Source organism: Coenobita brevimanus, chromosome 103 (genome assembly GCF_032717465.1).
Source record: "Coenobita brevimanus isolate Jiangsu-jjx chromosome 103, ASM3271746v2, whole genome shotgun sequence".
In the NCBI taxonomy this organism is placed as follows: domain Eukaryota; kingdom Metazoa; phylum Arthropoda; class Malacostraca; order Decapoda; family Coenobitidae; genus Coenobita; species Coenobita brevimanus.
This window is the reverse complement of record NC_137056.1, coordinates 41,004,225-41,025,098: the sequence shown is the minus strand read 5'-3', so window position 1 is coordinate 41,025,098 and position 20,874 is coordinate 41,004,225. Positions and strand designations below refer to the sequence as shown.

The 20,874-nt window shown below is 41.2% G+C and overlaps 1 protein-coding gene across 1 annotated transcript in view; it reads left to right on the top strand.

Moving 5' to 3' along the window:
• Nucleotides 1–20,874, top strand: part of LOC145415706 (uncharacterized) — an 80,090-nt gene that overhangs the window by 50,579 nt on the left and 8,637 nt on the right. Inside the window, exons 7-13 of the mRNA XM_080284926.1 lie at nt 765–970; nt 2,318–2,542; nt 5,344–5,502; nt 6,172–6,297; nt 7,631–7,787; nt 17,649–17,937; nt 20,182–20,297. Of these exons, the coding sequence (XP_080141052.1) occupies nt 765–970; nt 2,318–2,542; nt 5,344–5,502; nt 6,172–6,297; nt 7,631–7,787; nt 17,649–17,937; nt 20,182–20,297 (1,278 nt within the window). The remainder of the gene's footprint in view (nt 1–764; nt 971–2,317; nt 2,543–5,343; nt 5,503–6,171; nt 6,298–7,630; nt 7,788–17,648; nt 17,938–20,181; nt 20,298–20,874) is intronic.

Genomic DNA, 20,874 nt, shown 5'->3' with positions numbered 1-20,874 from the left:
CACAAAGAAACAAGCAATGAACAACCATCCAACATTATACAGAATATCTCATCAACATCCATTCTCTTCCACCCAACAGTACACTTCAGAGACATACATAAACACATAACCACCACAGCCATCCAAAGCCTTCAACCAAATACCATCCTTCATGGACCACCATCAGACCCCTCAGAAACCACCCTACCCGGAGAGACACGAGTACACGTAGCCGGAATGCACTGCATTCACCACCCTTCCCTGTCATAATGCCAGCACAAAATACAACTCACAAACAATTCACTTGGCTATTTTGTAATGCAGCCCCCCACACCACAAGTCCACAACACATACACCCCATGCACCACACTATCACAGCAGAGAGAATATTTAAACATGGTCTTTAAAAAAGAGCTCCAGGAGAAACTGGCCAAAGTGGCTGGTTTCTTAGGTTCATGTCCAGATGGGCCTGGGATTGCAACAACAAGAACAACAACACCTGTAATATTTTGTCACATGAGAAAAGAGGTAGCAGTTAGGTGGTGACATAAGGCCTCAAGATGAATTGGAAGAGGTCATGTAACAGGAGATCTTGATGTTTTGTCAGTGTTATAATAAACTGTTTACACTGTCATGCAGTAGTTGCATGTATAGTGCCTTCAGAGACTCATGAATGAGTGTCCTGAAGGAGTAAATATACTGGGTACAGTAGTATGTGCAGCATCCCAGTTATAAGATATGGTGTACTTTCTGAAATTTTTAATACATTTCTTTTCTATTGCCAGCATTTCATCAACAACAAGGGTTAGTGTGATGACATATTCAGACTACGTTGACACTAAACTAACGTTTAGTGCGGGTGTAAACCGGTGTGCACTCAGAGATGCATTCAAAGACCTCTCACATAAACAGTGGCCCACACGAATTCAGCAGGTGTTGAGGGAGGTTTTTAAGAAGTTCAGGAAGCCAAAGACTGCTTGTAAAGTCCTCTGTGAGTATTGTTATTTTTTATATAGAGTAATTATTATTATTATTTTTCTTAAATATTTTGCCAGGTCAATTTGCCCTTCCCTCCTCAACTATCACATAACCACTGTATATTGTGCCAAGGAAATCCCTTAGCCCAGCCATAGACAATCTTTTGTTTTTAGGAGATTACAATTTAGCATGACCATATGGGTTCATAGCATCACTACACTGTTCCATTTTCTACATAGAGTATGAGTATACAGAGCAGCTACTTGTAATTTCAAAAAAATGAAAGATGCAAGTACATTGCATCAAAAACTGTAACATATTATAAACACGAAAGTAGCCTACTGTTATCAAATGAATGTCATTTCTGTTAGACAGAAAGTATATTACTGACCATAGGTGTATAATCCACAAAAAGTAACTAGACAGAAAGTATATTACTGACCATAGGTGTATAATCCACAAAAGTACCTAATCTCTGCAGTAGGGTGGAGTTACCTTGAATTGTACTTCTAGTGGAAAAATATTTGTGTAAAATTTGGAACAGACTGGAAGTAGAAAACATCTGTTGATGAAACTTGTATTACTGTAGTTGCCACTCTTTAGAATTACATTTGAGGTAAATACAGTACTGCATTTGTGACATAGTAATGAAAACAAAATAAAGAAGGTACTCACTTTGCACAGATCATCACTCGGAGGTGATTGTCCATACAGACTCAGAGGCACCACTAAAATAATATTAAACAAGCACATAGACATGTAATTCAATGAAAATGTTTTCTGCATTCATGATGCTACTTTGTAGAGGACAGGAAGACAAATTCAGAATGAAAAAATCTTGTTCATAAATCATCTATCTATCTATCTACAATATCAAATGCCAGACGCCTTAATCCTGTAAGGGGTGGCCACAAACAACTTGCCTCCATGTCACCCTGTCCCCTACCATTTCGTTGCTCTCCCCCCAGCTGACACACCCTCTCTCATATACCTCTCCACTCCATCCCTATATATGGAAGATGTGTCAGTGAGGTGGAGCTAGGATTCTGGGGGCTTGATTGGAGAGTGAATAAGTTTGTGGCCCATTCCATTGAGTATGCTGTTAATTAGTTCTCCCATTATCATGTCTTTCCCTCTTGCTTACTTTCTAGACTCTGCCTCACTCCACCTGTGGGTGGGAAGTAGAGCCGGAATGATGATAATGATGATGTAAGGTACTTTGACTGATCCTGAAGTGCAGAGTTTGTAGCTGCATGTACCTGTACATTGTATTAATATGCAATTTTTTTTATACCAAACATGCATTATCAGATTTTAATAAAGATAAAACTGTAATACTGTATTCTGCATTCTGTTGCAGTCCTGCCCATATTTGGTTCCCTGGGAACAGAGGGTGCAGATGCTATCAATGCTCAACATCTGAAGAAACTTGGTGTCAAGATCTTTGTGCTCGAAGTGACAGATGCTCCCCTGCCCAATGTAGAAGAAATGGCATCTAAACGAGGTGATGGCCAGCCTTACCATTGGAGGATCCCTCTTAACCTATGGCCCACCATTGTCATCAATATGAAGTACATGAGTGAGGGTGAGACTTTTGATTTTGGTTGAGCACTGAATATTGTAACTACTGTACTTTCGTTTAATTAAAAATATTGCACAGCCGTGTGATACTACAATAAAGAGAGGATGTCATGGGCAGATCCAAAGAGGAAAGTGTTGCATACACACACTCTTTTCAGACGCAAAAAGTAGATCTTCATCATCATCATCGTTATCACTATGACCTCTTTTTTTTCCCATATAAGAATGGGTCGAGACAGGGTCCAGAAAACAAAGAAAGAGAAAGCACAGTAGAGAGGGACCAATCAAGAGCATTCCTAGTGAAATGGGTGGCATACTTATTCACCCACTCACTGTCCAAGACCCCCAGAATCCTGGTGCTTCTCATAGACTGAACCAACTACACATTTTAAAAATGTGTTGTGCTGTTTGCAGTGCGGTAATGGGGGGTATACACAGGCATATGGCATGTGCTCACGTTTCTTTTTCAGGCATACCATATGGCCAAGAAATAAAAATGGTATACACAGCTGTGCAGTATATAGAGACATGGACTGTGTACTGTATTCCCTTTTCAAGACAATGCACTTCATTGTAGAAAAAGGCATATTTTCAAACATTCTGAGCTTCAGTCCATCTGACAGCATCGAACAAGCTCTTTTCTCTCAAAACTGCAGTGTTATGTGAAATTACTATGTATACTTCTAGTTGGGTTCTAGATGTGTTTTCACATGCTCCTTGAGCTCCTGCATGGAGCCACTATGTGTTATACCACTGTACACTACAAAGCTTGTGTACGGACAAAAGCAGTAGATTCGTTGCTGCACACACCCAATCTAGAACTCTAGATTAAACATAACTTCATACTGTACACACTGTAAATTGCATTATGCAGAATAAATAATCCTGGTTAGCCCAGACCCCTTTCATTTAGTGACTTAGAAGGGAGAGTATGTTAGCATATCGTGTATGGCCAAGAAAAATTTTACCATTGCAGCATTGGTTGTTTGAGTGTGCTTCTCATTACCTGCCAAGTAGATTCAGTCCAGTAACTATCAGATTAAAATAGGGGTGCCAAACCTTTGTCATGTAATCCAATCAACTTCATGGCCCCAGCTGCCATACCCAATTTTCTTACACACTCATTTGCCATATCCATCTACCTCCTTCTTCAAACTCACTCACATACGCATGTTCCACCACTGTATTAACATCCTTTCTCTCCATTTGATCTTTTGTTATGTAACATGATATAAATATGACACCATGTTTCCTCTTAAAGAATCTCAATACTGGGGTTGGCCATGTCACAGCTGATGTTTTCTGTGGACTGGAAGCTAAACAGTGCTATAACCAACTAATTACTTTCAAACAACTGCTTGAAGCTGTTGGGGAGAAAAGAAATTTGAGATGTCTAATAACATTTGTCACAATGTAAGAGTTCCAGCTTGGAAGCTGACTTTGTTTACAATCACTCAGAAGAAAGATCGCCTAGTGTCTGTACTTGTGGCTAAATGTTTCCTGCCTAAGAGTGATGGCTTTATGGCTGATTACCAAACTTGTTGACACATTTCACTCATGGTAGTACCTGTAGGCTACCTTCCAGGGTCAATGGTAGCCATCCATCTTCTGTCTAGAGATATTTATTGCAGACAAAGTATCATTGAAAGAAACAGACTTAGAGTAGCGAAAAACATAGGAAATATATAGTAGAGGCAGAAATTAGTTATGCTGTATTTTTCAGGGGTGACTGAAATACTGTGGAAGAAGCTAGTGTTGGGAAGTAAACTGCATTCATTAAGATTTTATAATTTATCTCAGCCATCAGTATAATGCCAGCACTATACACAGTATCTGCCATTTTAGTTGTTATTGTTTTCACAGCAAATGACATAATTAAAGCAAGTGATCGCCTGCTTGTCCTGGCCTAGCAAATACCATTTCACTGCTGCATTAGCTATCATGGTTGGCATGGGTGAATGCAGCCCCTGCCACTCTCTCCCTTTTTGCCTTCAGGCCCACAGGACAATGTTCTTCATTCCCTACCCCAGGAACTGGTTTTAAGGTACCTCCCAATGTCATACTCAGTAACTTATTTCCTGGGCTCCTGAAAACCATTTGACTTGTTACGCATTGCATGCGAGTGGATGATGGGCACTCCCATGTACTGCACCACAAGCAATGCTTTGCACTTTCCATTATTTTTCATATATGATTTGCTGTTGCTCAACCCTGGTCTATCTGACTGAGCAGGTCCATCAACTACAGGTAAGGAACTACCCCTGTGGGGTTGTCCTACATGTTCCCTATACCACATATGTGTTGCATCCTAGTGTGGCATGTGTCTTGCAGTGTTCCATTATGTGTATCATTTTTATGTGGGCCTGTTCCAAACATTTTAGCAACCATCACTGGCCATCATATCTCATGACCCCCAGCTTATCACCCTGATTATTTCATTGTTACCTTATGTATAGTCAGAGACAAAAATTCACTGACTAATGTATTAAACAATGTCTACATTACGCCGGGCATGTCCATCAATTTCCTTTATGACACATCAACGTGAATCATGTATGAACAGAGCAATATACCAAGCTTCATTCAGCTTAGAATTATTACCTACCACAGGAGACTGAAAAAGAAGAGGTGAGGTATTAGTGAACTTAAGTCACCTGTATCAGTACTGTAATGTACTGCAGTTTTCAGTGACCACACTTATACAAATATTTACCTCACCATTATTATCACTGTTGCATTCTTTTTAAGTCCCTATGAAGTTCTTCAGTTAATCATTTAATTTTTTTAACCTTCCCACATCACCAGAACTCGTAGCGTGCCCCCCACAAGAGGAGGACTTGCCAGGGCAGTGTGTGAGTGCCGAAGCAGCATGTTCATCTGATGCAGAGTGTCTTGGGATTGGCTTTGGCTGCATAGATGGCCAGTGTCAATTCCTAGAGTGCAACATCAATCAAGGAGCACCAGGTTAGATAGCTTTCTGAATACAAGTGTGTATTTATTTTTATTCAGCACAGTACTCTATCTATCTGTCACCAGATGCCTTAATCCTGTAAGAGGTGGCCACAAACAAATTGCCTCCATGTCACCCTGTCCCCCACCATTTCATTGCCCTACTTCCAGCTCACACCCTTCTCTCTCATATACCTCTCCACTCCATCCTTCCATCTCATCCATGGCCTCCCCTTCCCTCTACCCCCCCACCTCACATACACTCACCTCATCAGTCTCTCTCTTTTTTTTTCTTAGACATATAGTACTTACAGTATTTATGTTAAAAAAAAAAAAAAAAATGTGTGTTGTAATTTACTCATAGGTGAAACTGCAGGCTCTTTAAAACATAAGATGGCTTGGCAAAATTTTCTGGAATTGTTTACTTATTTCAGTGTAAAAGGAACTTCCAGAGAAACATTTTCATACTCCATATGTTGTGAATAAACCATTATTCAGTAACAAAAAAAAAAAAAAAAACTTACAGCCCTGTTGTCTCAACTTACTTTTGGTGACCTAGCTCCTGCATCGAGTGGGCTTGGTGACTTCCCTGTTAGTAGGCTATCAGTGGTAGGTATTAATTTTACTGAAAATCATCATTTCTAAGTAGTACTTGTGCTTCAGTGTATGGTATTTTGTTGGCAGGGTGCTGCAGTGAGGCTGGTCACTACTGGTGTGGTGATGTGACAAATCAGTGTACTGGTCCTGGAACCATATGTGATGGCCGTGTACAGTGTATGAATGGAGCAGATGAGAGCAGATGCTGGTCCAGTAAGTTGGCACTGCCTCTTTTTATCAGAGTGTCTTAAATTATATTACACATAGGTCACAATTATCTTAAACCTGTAGCCTAGAAATATGCATTTGGTCATGGTTATCTTAAATCTTTAGCATAGAAATATGCATTTCATGCATATGTTGATTAAAAGTTACTAAAAAAATGTATAGGATATGTCTATGTTTAATTCTTTTATATACTGTAGTATACAGTAGTATGTAATTCTTTTATACAGTATACAGTAGTAATCCCTCCAATATCCGATGTAATAGGGCCATAAGCAGGTCCAGATAGTGGTCCTGTCTGGATATTGGGTCCCAGCTTATGGACTTGTGGACTCCCTCTGGACATGCATAGCACCTATTTAAGACCCAAATCACACCAATAAGGGACATAAAAGACTGAAATAAATGCAAAAGAACCATAAAATGAGGTTTTAGAGGTGAATTTATACAATATTAAACATTCTGGGTACTTCCCTGGCTCCTGGACTGGTTTGAACCACCAGTTTGCAGTCCACAGTTAATCCTCTGCACTCTAAATTCTAATTTCTTAACACTGCACAACACTGTAAATTCCTGTGTGTTCTAGTGGTGAGGTATTGCAGTTTATTCACAGTTTATTCACAAAAAACAAGCACCTGTGGCTTGCACTGCTATGAGCATCTGCTCTTGATCGGAGTTACGCTGTGACTGTTGATGATAGCGGGGTAACAGAGTTGCCAGATTGCAACGGCCACATTACCAATCTCCTCAACTTTCATTACCAAATTTAACTTTTCATTACCAAATTCATAAAGCTAGTATTTATTCTTCACTAATTTTATATACAAGTGGAAATACATGTAATCACTCTCCTTATAATTAACACCATGTTGATTATTTTCACGCTATGTAGGGTAGCAGATTAATCAGAGAGCAAACAATCCACCATCTCCATCCTGTGTATCCTCATACATGTGAAAAATCCATTTGGTAATGCATTATTCTGATTCGTTACCAAACGAATTTTTCATTACCAAATTGGCCCACACTTGGTAATGAAAAATACCAAATGGCAACCTGACAGGGGAGGGGGGAGGGGAGAGGAAGGAAAGGGTGAAGGGACCATGGTGTAACAGCTGTACGGCGCCAGGCGGCAATTTCAAATTACGGGTGGGAAAAAAGTCAGATTTTTAAATAATTTTTTGCGGTTTTTGGCCCATTTTGGGAATATTGGATCCCAGGATGATTATGTCCGGTTAGTGGGGATGTTCGGATATTGGGCGTTCGGATAACTGTTGTACTGCATGGAACTCAGAATTGCCTTCCAATCATCTTTTGGCAGGTCCATGTCCAGCAGACAAGGTAGCACGTTGTCAGACAAGCACCCTATGCCTGGGATTAACGGACCTTTGTAATGGTGAACCAGAGTGTCCTGGGGGAGAGGATGAAGACCCTCGGTTCTGCCGATCCTTCCCATGCCCACTTGATCGTTCCTTCAGGTGAGTATTGTACAGTACAGTACAGTCAGCCTTTTGCACAGTACAGTATATGTGTGTTGTACAGTACAGTACAGTATTTGTGTGAGATACATTACAAACATACCCACAGATAGCAGATTTCCACAAATAAATTATTCACCCCCCATAAACAACCCCAGCAGTTGTAACTGAACTGTGTGATTACCCAAAAAAAACTTTTCAGTATCCCAAAGCATTATCAGATGTTAGAATTTACTTATTTAATGTGTACAGTACTGTAATTTGAGATGATTTAACAATATAGTTTCGGTACATATCCTAGGCAAAACAGTCAAAATACTGGTTACTGTTAAGGTCAGTAAAATGTGAACACAGACACTAAATCCCTGACTGGAGTCAAAGGCACAGGAAAGTGATGGTGACAACTGCAAGGCTTAGTCTGCAATCACACCAAATGCTTGTTGGTCCAGGCGGGAATTTTACATCACTGAAACCTTTACAAGTGGCCCCACTGGACATGGGCAGGTTCATGTGAGAACTTCTCTGGGTTACAGTGATGCAGAACTCTGCATCATCAGACATATGGTGTAGACACAGTCTAAGGTAAAGTGAGAGGGCATGTAGCTACTCTGGGAGGCTGTGCAGGCAGGAACAAAACATAGTGAGACAAGGAAAAAGGGCCATGGGCCACTAAGAGCAGGATCATTGTGGAGGTAAGAACAAAGCATTACAGGAGGAAGCACTCTGTTGCTTGCATGCTTTTAGAAGCTTCTTGACTGCTATAGTCAGATGCATGGTGCCATGAGGAGTACCATAAATGACCATACTCAAAAATTTAAATGACGGATTACCTATATACAGTAGATCCCTCTTACGTGTGATCTCTTTATACACAGAGTCCTGGTGCATGAATAAAAGTGGTACAAGGGTGTCACATGCATGGAAAATGCATTTCTATTGTGCAGCACAGCATACTGTTCATAAACCATGCCTGATGGTTAAAATCAACCCGTGCAGTTAATTTTTTTCCCTTTCTTATTTTTTACTCTTTAATGACACTATTTTATGTCTTCTTTGCCTCTGTATATTAGCTGTGCCCTTAGAAAACATATCTGTAGTGTAGTTAGGTTCACGGAGGGTTTTTAGTAGGTATGGTGCAGTCATACTAGAGAGCTGGTTAACACATTGAAATTTTATTCTGGGGCATAGAACTCTGTGGGGCTTTAACAGTAATAAGTTTAGTCTGGAATATGACCTAAGATTTTCTTTTTACTGTACTAACTTTGCATCCCAGTCAGTGCAAAGGCTAGACATGTTTGTGTGAATGACTGACCATAGACCATTATATTTCTCTTCACATGATTTTCAGATTGGAGTAAGATAAAAATGTTATTGCACTTAAATACTGGATCTTGGGTTTTAGCAAAATTGGCTATATTTTTGTGTTTATCAAGTGTATATGAAGTGCATTAATATTATCATCCAAACCCCATTTCCCACAGTAGATGGGATGAAGTAGCATCCAGAGACACTCTTCCCCAAAATATATATATATATATATATATATATATATATATTGGAGACATGAATGGCAAAGTTGGGAATGTACGAGTGGATGGAGTGGTTGGTCAGTGGGGTGTGCCAGCTGACGTAGATGGGAATGGAAGTGCTTTGGTGGACATCTATGCATGTAAGGGGTTGGCAATAGCCAACACCTACTTTCGGCATAAGATGATCCACCAGTATACATGGAGAGTAATGAGGAGGATGGATGGTGAACTTGTTGAACGAAAGGCAATGATAGGCTACGTGTGTGTGGATGAGTGAATGAGAAGACAAGTGTTGGATGCAAGAGTGTGGAGAGGGTGGGGGAATGGAGTCTCGGACCATCACTTAGTGATGGCCAAGGTAGAGCTGCAAAGAAAGTGGTTGAGGAGACGAAGGGGAAGACAGGAGGAAGCAACTCCTGTGACAAGAGTGAAGAAATTGCAAGATAGTGAGAAAATGACAGAGTATAAGAGCATAGTGGAAGAAAGACTGGGAAGGTATGAGCTAGAGCAGATGGAAGGGGTGGAAGACATATGTAAGATATTCATGGAAGAGATAGGTGCAGCGTGTGAGGCGGTTTGTGGAGTGAGGAGGAGATGCAAGGGTGTGCAAGGGACAGCATGGTGGAATGATGAGGTGAAACGAGCTGTGGAACAAAAGAAGAAGGCATATAGTGAATGGTTAGCGAGTAGAGGTAGGGGAGAAGATGAGAGAGAGAAGAGAGAGGTATATGTGAGCAGGAGAAGAGAGGTTAAGAGACTGGTGAAGGAGAGTAAAAAGAAAGTGGATGAGGAGTTTGGGAGGAATCTGAGTGTGAAATGGAGGGAGAGTAAGAAATTGTTTTGGAAGGAGGTAAAGAAAGTAAGGCAGTGTGAAAGGGGAAATAGTAGGGGAGTGAAAGATAGGAATAATAGATTGTTGGTGGAGAAGAGAGAGAAACTGAGGAGATGGAAAGAGCACTTTGAGGATCTGTTGAATGTGGAGAGTGAGAGCAGTGCGAGTATAAGTAGTTGAGGAATGGCTGGGAGAAGAAGAGATGAGAGGAGGGAGGAAGAGATCAGTAGGGCGGAAGTAGTGGAAGCGATGAAGAATATTAAGTTAGGAAAGGCCCCAGGAATTGATGGAGTGTGTGGTGAAATGCTTAGGTATGGGGGTGAGATTGTTGTGGAGTGGATATGGAAGTTGTGTAGATTGGCTTGGGAAGAGGGAAGGGTTCCAGAGGACTGGAAATCAGGTATAATTGTTCCTTTATACGAAGGAAAAGGAGAGAGAGAAGTATGTGGTAACCACAGGGGTATTTGCCTACTTAGTGCAACTGGTAAAATATATGGTAGAATACTCATTGATAGGGTTAGGCATATGACAGAGGAGCTAGTTGGAGAAGAACAAGGGGGATTTAGGAAGGGAAAAGGGTGTGTAGATCAGATATTTGTTCTAAGATGTTTAGTGGAGAAGTATCTAGAGAAGGGAAGGAAAGTGTATGCTGCCTTCATGGACCTGGAGAAAGCTTATGACAGAATAGATAGGCAAGGTATGTGGAAGGTATTAAGAATATATGGAGTGGAGGGAAAATTGTTGAGTGCTGTGAAGAGTATGTACGAGGGAGCTAGGGTTACAGTGTGAGTGGATGGTGAGCTGAGTGAGTTCTTTGATCTCAATGTGGGACTGAAACAGGGTTGTGTGATGTCTCCATGGCTGTTTAATATATACATGGATGGGGTTGTAAAGGAGGTGCAGGGTAGGGCAGTGGATGTGGGGGTGGCTCTAATGAATGAGGGTGAGAGTTGGAAGCTTCCGGTGTTGGTGTTTGCTGATGATACAGTACTGTTGAGTGAAGATGAATGGGAGTTGCAAGGTTTGGTGAATGAATTTGGGGCAGTGTGTAGGAGGAGGAATCTGAAAGTTAATGTAAACAAAAGTAAAGTTATGGTGTTTGAGAGGAATGAAGTCACAGAGTGTGCAGTGAGGTTGGATGGTTAGGATATGGAGAATGTGAGTGCATTCAAGTACTTGGGTAGTGTGATGAGTAAGGATGGAACTTTGGGGGATGAAGTACGTGAAAGGGTACAGCAGGGAAGGAAGGTTGTTGGTACACTGAAAGCAGTGATGAGAAATAGGGAGGTGAGTATGGAAGTTAAGAAGTCACTGCATTATAGTATTGTGATCCCTACCCTGACGTATATAAGCGAGGCATGGACCTTGCTAGAGGGGAACAAGTCAAGAGTGAGAGCAGTGGAAATGAGTAACTTGAGAGGAGCATGTGGAGTGACGTGGAGGGACAGGTTGACGAATGAAGAAGTGAAGGAACGCTGTGGGGTGGATGTGGATGTGGTTGAGAAGATTAGGAGAAATACACTGAGGTGGTTTGGACATGTGAAGAGAATGGAGAATGAAAGACTGACTAAGAGGGTGTATGTAGGTGAGGTGGAGGGAGGGAGAGGGAGAGGTAGACCGAGGATGAGGTGGAGGGATGGAGTTGAGAGGTATATGAGGGAGGGGGGGGTGAGTTGGGGGGAGGGTAGTCAAATGGTGGGTGACAGAGCGACTTGGAGGCGTTTTGTCTGTGGCCACCCTTTGCGGGATTAGGGCGTCGGGCTATAGATAGATAGATATATATATATACACTATATAGGATGGGACCGGAGTGTATTGGTGTTGTGATGAGGAGAGGTAGATTGAGATGGTTTGGGCATGTGGCGAGGATGGGGGATAATTGGGTGCAGAAGGTGAGAAGCGCTAATATTGGGGGTGGGGTTGCATGGGGTAGGCCGAGAAAGACATGGGACGAGGTCGTTAAGTGTGACCTCAAGGTTAAGGGACTGAACAGGGAGGCTGCCATAGATCGTGCAGCATGGAGCACCGCCATTAGGTGACTAAGGCTGATGCACGTAAGCATGTTGGAGCCTTCAAAAACAGAACAAAATGAAACTAAACGATATATATAAAATGGCTTTGTCAGATAGGTATATTTGAAGCTACAGAACATGGCAAAATTTGTTTGTCCTATCACATGGAACCAGGGTTTCAATGGTTTGAATGAATGAATGGAAGTGTGACCCATTGAATTGGGCAAACCTTGGCTGTCAGGACTGACCTACTCCTCACCCTGCCCTAGGGTGAAAAAAGGAGGTCCGGATGATGATGATATAGATATAGTGTATATATATATCATCATCATCATCATCAGCCATAACTAGTCCACTGCTGAACAAAGGCCTCCCCCAACCTTTTCCACGAATTCCCTGACTGAGCTAATCTTTGCCACGTTTTCCCTGCAAATTTCTCTATCTCATCTCTCCATCTCCTGTCTGGCCTTTTTCTGCTACGCTTATACTGTAATCTCTTGGTGTCCAGTCAGTCAGCCTCTTGCTCCATTGGTTATGCCTTATTCTTGCTATATGGCCTGCCCACCTCCATTTCTGTTCTTTTATAACTTTTATAATATCTTTGACTTTAGTCTGCTCTCTCACCCAAGTTGATCTTTTCCTGTCTCATAAAGATATTCCCAACACTGACCTTTCCATTGCTCTCTGAGAACAGGTTAATTTATTTTCCATTGATTTTGTAAGTTTCCAGGTCTCACAACCACACGTCACAGCTGGAATTATACATTCATTATATACTTTTCGTTTCATACAAACTGGCAAGCTACTTTTCATAATGTCTCTATGTTTACCGAAAGCTTTCTGTCCAATTGTAATGCATCTTTTTATTTCTCTATCATGATTTTTCGTTAATTTTAGTATTTGTCCCAAATAGTTGTACTCCTCAACTTCGTCAAGAATTTCATCGCTTATTCTGATGACACTTTTTGGTGCTTGTGGATTTAACATTACTTTAGTTTTACTCCGTTTCATCTTCAGTTCTACTTTCAGACTTTCTCTGTTCAGGTCATTTAACATTTCTTGCAATGCCTTCGTTGTTTCTGAGATTAGGACAACGTCATCTGCAAATCTTAAATGGTTTAGCTTTTCTCCATCTATGTTCACTCCTTTGTTTTCCCAGTCTAGCTTTCTGAAAATACTTTCTAGGCATGCTGTAAATAATTTTGGTGAAACTGTACCTCCCTGACGCACGCCCTTCTCAATCTTAATTTTTTCCGAGTCCTTATGTAATTTAACTGTAGTAGTTCCCTCTTGATATATGTTTTAGAGCAATTTTACAATGTTCTCATTCACTCCTTGTTCTCGCAATGAATTTATAACTGCTATGTGCTCCCCTGAATCAAAAGCCTTTTCGTAATCAACAAAACCTAAGCACAGTGGTTTTCTATATTCTGTAGTTTTCTCAATTAGCTGATTCATTGTGTGTAGATGATCAGTGGTCGAATACCCGCTTCGGAATCCTGCCTGTTCACAAGGTTGGTTTTCCTCCAAAATTGTTGTTATTCTGTTCGTAAGGACTTACGTGAAGAGTTTGTATATGACTGATGATAAGCTAATGGGTCGATAGTTACTAAGATCTTTTGAGTCACCTTTTTTGAAGAGTAAAATAACTATTGCATTACACTATGTTTTGGGAATTTTCTTCTGTTTTATACAGTGGTTAAATAAGTGAGCAACCCTCTCTCTCTCTCTCTCTCTCTCTCTCTCTCTCTCTCTCTATATATATATATATATATATATACAGTATATACATATATATATATAGATAGATAGATAGATAGATAGATATATACAGTTAGTTAGTTTCTTTTTAGTTTCATTTTTAAAGGTTCCAACATGCTTGCATGCATTGGCCTTGGTCATCTAATGGTGGCTCTTCATGCTGCTCGATCTCTGGCAGCTTTCCTTTTCAGTCCTTTATCCCTGAGGTCACGCTCAGTGACTTCATCCCAGGCTTATTTCTGGTCTACCTCTCATAACCCTACCCCCAGCATTAACACTGCTCACCTTCTGCACCCAGGTGTCATCCCCCATTCTTTCCATATGCCCACACCATCTCAGTCTACCTCTCTTCATCACAACACCAATACACTCGAGTTCTATCCTCCCTCTTACCTCTTCCATTATAAACCTAGCCCTCCCAGGCCTTGCACCCAGGGATGCACTGCACATCCACCTAATCACTATCATTTCTGCACGTTTGAGCCTGTGAATATCTTCTTCCTTTACTACCTAGGCCTCACTACCATACAGCATTACACCCCTAACATGCCGCATGCAAAGATCCCTTGGCACGGAGGAAGAGCCCTCTCAGTGTCAGGAGAGGCAACAGCTACCTGAACTTCTTCCAAGCACTCATCACTCTAGCCACAGAGCTAGCTCCAGCCCCACCTCCAGCACTTAACAAGTCTCTCAAATAACAATATTCTTCCACACATTCAAGAGACTCAAAGCAAGATCAATCCTTTCACGCCGGACAGTCTCCACGTGCTCTTCCCGACACACTGCACACTTGAAATTAGCATTATCTTGCAATCTACCTCTAATACCACAACATGTCTTATGCACCCACTTATCACAAACACTGCATTATGCACCCACTTATCACAAACACTGCATTATGCACCCACTTATCACAAACACTGCATAAGATGGAATTACTTTCCACGTGCTTGTGGCAAATCACACATGGCCACTGTCCCTCTTCTTTGACGGTATTGCCATCAGCCTGAGATACCATCACTTTTTTTTTTTTTTTTTTTTTTTTTTTTACTCTAAAACCCTTGTGCCCCATACCATCTCTCCACTTCCTAAATCTTTCCTCCGCCTCCCTTCCATTCTCTGTAACCGACACCAAATTATCAGCATACAACATCCCCCATGGGAGTCCATTTCTGAAGTCACGTGAGAGGGCTTCAAGTACCATGATAAATAATAAAGGGCTCAAGACTGACCCCTGATGCATACCAACATTCAAAGACAACTCATCTCTCCAATCATCATTCACCCTTACCTTTGTGTGAGCACCCACTTACATAGCCAAAACCACCCTAACCAGCCACTCCTTGATCCCAAGCTTTCTTATTGCCCACATCACCACTTCTCTAGGGAGTCTGACAAAGGCCTTCTCCAAACCAACAAAAACAAAGTACAGATCCTTTTTCTTTCCTATATATTTTTCCTGAAGCTGTCGAACAATGAATGTGGCATCAGTGGTCCCTTGTCCTGGCATAAACCCAAACTGCATCTCATTAATATTCACTCATTCTCAAATCATACCATCTAGAACTCTCTCCTTTACCTTCATTAGCTGGTCCAAAGGCTTTATACCTGTATAATTTTCCCTTTCCAGGGCATCACCCTTCCCCTTGTACATATACTGTATACTGTACAGGCATACCTCAGTTTAACGATGTAATTGGTTAGGTATAACCCAATCGTTAGGCGGGGTATTATACATCGGGGTACTTGTAACATGTAAAGTAATGTGGAGCGTTTACCAGCCTTGGGTTTCCCCTCAAACCAAGCCCAAAACCCACCCAAATGAGCCCCCCCGAAAAGTTTAAAGCCAATCTAAATGGCCTAACAGCTATCAAGGAAGGTAACCTAAGCATAACACCTGTAAATAACTTACTGAAACCAACAAATACAATCTGAAAATCATCAAATGTAAGTCTGGAAAAAATCAAGCTTAGTAAACTGTACCCCAAAAGGACAATGTTCACCCCACCTATGGCTAAAACACATTAATCTAAGTATAAAAACAGTTTATAAATCAACCTAAGCACACAATCTTAGTCTAAAATATTGTCAAAATCAGTAAAATAATTAAAAACCATCGTTAAACCCGGGTTTGGCCATCATTAGGTGGGGTATGGTGGTATTTCTACCCTCATCTTTAAGCTGGGGTATTGCATCTAGGGGTATTGTATATCAGGGTATTACTGTATATACAGTATATACAGTGACCTTCGATAATCTGGCATCCAATGGTTTGGAAAACCCGATGGTCCAGAATTTTCAGCCCAGGGTAATTTTTAGCTTTTTGGGATAAAAAATCAAGAAAAATCAGGAAAAGATTGAAAAATATCGATGGTTCTACTGTACCACCCCAACATTATTAGCACTAATATGACCTTAAACAGCCTACATCTGCACTACTTTACAAAGGTAAGTAAAGAAAACTATCATTTTATAATTATTATAATTTATTCTTATTTTTGGGGGTATGTTTTGAACATTTTCAGGTACTTGTCTGATAGTCTGGAAAAGCTGATAATCTGGAACGTCATTGGGCTACTGCAATCCAGATTAAAGGACTTTTATTATATATATATATATATATAAAACAAGCTGCCAACCAAAATTTGTTTTAGAATGAGATACTAACCAAAATATGCTCACATGAATGGGCCATAATCCCTTTCACAATTCAATCCCCTTAGTCCTAGCTCCACCTGAGAGGTACAAACTTATTCCACATGTAGCTTCACATTCACCTAGCTGGCAGAGTCAGTCCAACAGCTGTCAAATTAAAAAGGGTTCAGAAACCCTGGTCATAACTACTCAGCACAAAATTCATCCAGCCAACTTGATCACTTATCAGTTCCATAGCATCATCAGCTTCCTTTACCTCTCTTCCTCACACATTCATTTATCATATCCATCCACCATCTAAGCCAACTGTGCCTCCTTCCACCTTCAAACTCACTCGCATATAGCCTTTTCGTCCCTCTGTTCACATCCATTCTATCCACATGACCATACTATCAAAGCACACTCTCTTCAACTCTGGTTTCCTCAGCTTTCCTTTCTCAGCATCATTCACGAAACAAATTATTGCTTATGGTGCTCACTCTCTACACGCCATACACCTTTCTCAACTATCCCATCTTTGCTGCTCTTATGCTTTTATTTTCATTGTCAAGTCACAGCAGACTTACACCCAAATGTTAGAGTAAGCACTAAAACTCCTTCATACAAACATCTTGCAGCCAGCACACTCAGACCTCTGCATTTTATCTAGGCCTTCATAGCACCACTCACTTTCTTTTTTTGTGTCCTTTTAGTTTTTACTTCTTTTGCACAGTTGCCTTTTGTTTCTGTCACTGCACCCTGGTACTTAAACTCTCTCACCAATTCAAATCTCCATTCACTGTAACATCAGTTGGAAGTCACCTCTCTCAAGTGCATCTATAAAGTAAAATGAAAAAAATTTATGTGCAGATAGTTAGGTCTTTGAGGTGGAGCTGGGATTGTGGGGCTTAAATGATGCTGTATTAAGACTGAATGTCAGATTCATTTCACTGGGCAGGCTGTCGATGGTTCTTCCTCATTTGTACATTATCTTTCATTGTTATCTGGACCTTACCCTGTCTGATCCTTAAATGGAAAAAGCATTAGGATGATGATTATGATGACTGCAGTCATATTTATTCTTGTTCTGCAGGTGCCTAAGTGGTAAATGCATAGCAAGAGAAAGTGTGTGTGATGGTGTATTTAAAGACTGCACTGAAGGAGAGGATGAGGATCTTGACTATTGCAACCGGGTCCATGTCTGCCCTCCAACACGTCCCTTCAAGTGTGACTACGGTATCTGTATACCTGACAGGATGGTCTGTGATTCGAATTATAATTGTCTAGATGCAGCTGATGAACTTGTGTGTGGCAAGAAGAGTTGTCCAGCTGACCGCCCCTTCAAGTGCCTTAGAAGTGGACAGTGTATCAGTATGGCACAGGTATGATACATGAAGTAATAGTTTCCCCTTATCACTGGAGAAGGCACCTTCACATGATGGCACTAGTATAGCCAGGTAGCTGCACTGCCTAGCTTTAAAAATACCTTTCAGCTCCCTCCCTTTCACTCAAAGAAGGAGGATGGTGGATTATAGGTTAATGACAACTTTAGCTTGTATTTCATAGCATTCACATGCAGATGTGCCAGTGACCACAACAACAATCATTTGAATAGATTGGTTTGAAGGTCATCAGACATTCTGTTGTGATGCTGCTTAACACCCCCTCCCCCCCAAAAGAAAATCCTAACTTTACTCCATCTTTCTACTGTCTTTTTATTATTATCATCATCATTATTATCGGGGGTGCTCACCATCCACTCACTCAATGCAGTGCTGCATTCAGGTGACTGCCCTTTCCTCTCTTCCTTCCTTCTTTCCTCTTCTGTCTTTCTTTCCTTCATTCTTTCCACTTCCTTCTGTCTGTGGGTGACTCTACACTGAGTGACAGGCCAAATGGTTTCCAGTACACCAGGAAGAAACCATTTACTATGCTGGGTAGTAACCATATAACCAAATTATGGCACCTGGTGGTTTAGTGAGTAATTAAGGTGCTCCAGTCAGATTGAGCTGGTGAAGGTTTATGTCCAAGGGGTGTTTTTTTTTTTTTTTATGCAAGGAAGAAGGAACCAAAGGCTAGGAGCCTGCAACACAGTTCCTTCCAAGAAAAAAGCAAAAACAATACAAAAGAGAGCCAAATTCATGATCCATTCATTTCAAGATGCCTGGACACACTGTGTTTGAAAGACTGGAGATCATAAGAAGTAGGAAATACAGACAGAGGGAGACAGTTCCAGAGCTGACCTGTTGCATAAATGAAGGACTGGGAGTAACAGTTAACTCTTGTATTAGAGAGTTGGACAGAAAGGGATGAGAGTTTGTTGCTGGACGGGTCATAGAGGTGGAGGGATGCAAGCAGACAGTTCAGAGGAGCAGTGACCAAGGAAGTAGCAACAGAAAAGAGATAAGAGATAACAGTGCTGTGCAGAGATAGAGGCTGAAGGGAGCCGGTAAGAGGAGGAGAGTTAATGAGATGAAAAGCCTTTGACTCCACCCTATTGAAAAGAGCTGTATGTGGGGAGCCTCCCCACACATGTGAGTTGTACTCTACACAGGCGAATAAAACCCGTGTATAAAGTCAACAACTGTGGAAGGGTAAATAGGCATGGAGTCTGCTTACCACACCTAATCTCTGGGAAGCAGATTTTACAAGAGATGTAATATGATCTTTCCAAGATAAATCCTGAGTGAATGAAACCCCAAGCATGTGGTGTGTGTGTGTGTGTGTATGTGTGTGTGTGTGTGTGTGTGTGTGTGTGTGTGTGTGTGTGTGTGTGTGTGTGTGTGTGTGTGTGTGTGTGTGTGTGTGAGAGAGAGAGAGAGAGTTACTTACAAGGAAAATTTGGTATCTCAGTGACCTTTTGATCCATACCAAGGAGATAGTTTTTTTTTTTTTTTTTAATGCAAGGAAGAAGAAACCAAAGGCCAGGCTTGGGAATGCATATCCATTTAATTCATTCATTCTAGTGTAAGATGCTTTCAAAGTTTCTTTTAAATTGCTCAACTGTAGTGCTGTTAACAACATTCATGGAGAATCTACTCTAGGTAGAGCAGATCTTGTATTTGAACATTTTTTTCACATATGCTGGTGTTAAATCTTTTCAGTTCCAGCTTCCAACCATGGTTGCATGTTGAGTTTGTGTTAAGACAATGTAACTTTCAGTGGTCAAGACTGTCAAACCCATTCAGTATTTTAAACATTTCAGTGAGTGTGCTTCGTACTTTACAAATTTCTAATGAAAGCATTCCCATAGCCCTTAGGCAGTCCTGATAACTCAGTCTACTGATGGATGGAATAGGCTTTATTACTCAAGCTTCAACTCTTTCAAGTCAGTGCATGTCTTTCATAAGTGCAGGTGACCAAACCTGCACAGCATACTCCAGAAGTGGCCATATTAAGGAGCTGAGAGAGAGAGAGAGAGAGAGAGAGAGAGAGAGAGAGAGAGAGCACTACACTGAACAAATGGATGATGGGTGCCCCACCTACCATCAGTGATTATTAACCTCCCATGTTAAGCTGTTGGAGGGTATCTTGTGTTTTTGTTGGGTTGCTTATTTATTACAGTATAGTAGTGTGTGATTCAGATGGGTTTTATTGAAAAGATAATGACCTTGTTTTTTTGTCAGGTGTGTAATGGTGTATTGGATGGTTGTGAAGATGGTTCCGATGAACGCAACTGCAGCCACATTCCTTGCCCAGTTGAACGGCCCTTCAAGTGCTCAAGTGGCGAGTGTATTGACAGGTAAGTTGTAGAGTTAGTCATCCCAGTTATAATCATCATCATCATCATCATCATCATCATCATCATCATCATCATCATTCATCATCATCCCTTAACCCGCCGACTCCCGTTGATGTATATATACGTCCACACGTTTTGTCACTGTGACTCCTGTTGATGTATATAAATGTGCAGCAATTGCAAGGTCCCTAATTTGCACAATTTTCAAGTTTCGTGCGTGATTTTTGGTACGTATACATGGGACACCTTCCTCTACAAGATGCCAGGCAGGGGCAATGCCTTACCCCGCATGACCTCCCCCCCCCCTCCGCATGCCACTGTCACAGCAATTCACCTGTTACCAGTGACCTGGCCAGTAAAGACATGTCGTGCCACGGTATGAAATTCAAGGCCAGAGTGATTCCCCAGTCGATGACAATGTGGAGGACAAAGTTTACGCAGCATTAGAGGAAGGAACAGTCAGAAATAATAATCACATAATGTCGCCAAAAAAGGTCAGGTAAATTGATGTGTTTGGTGAGTGAAACAATGCTTATCTATCTATCTATCTATCGCCAGACGCCTCAGTCCCGTTTGG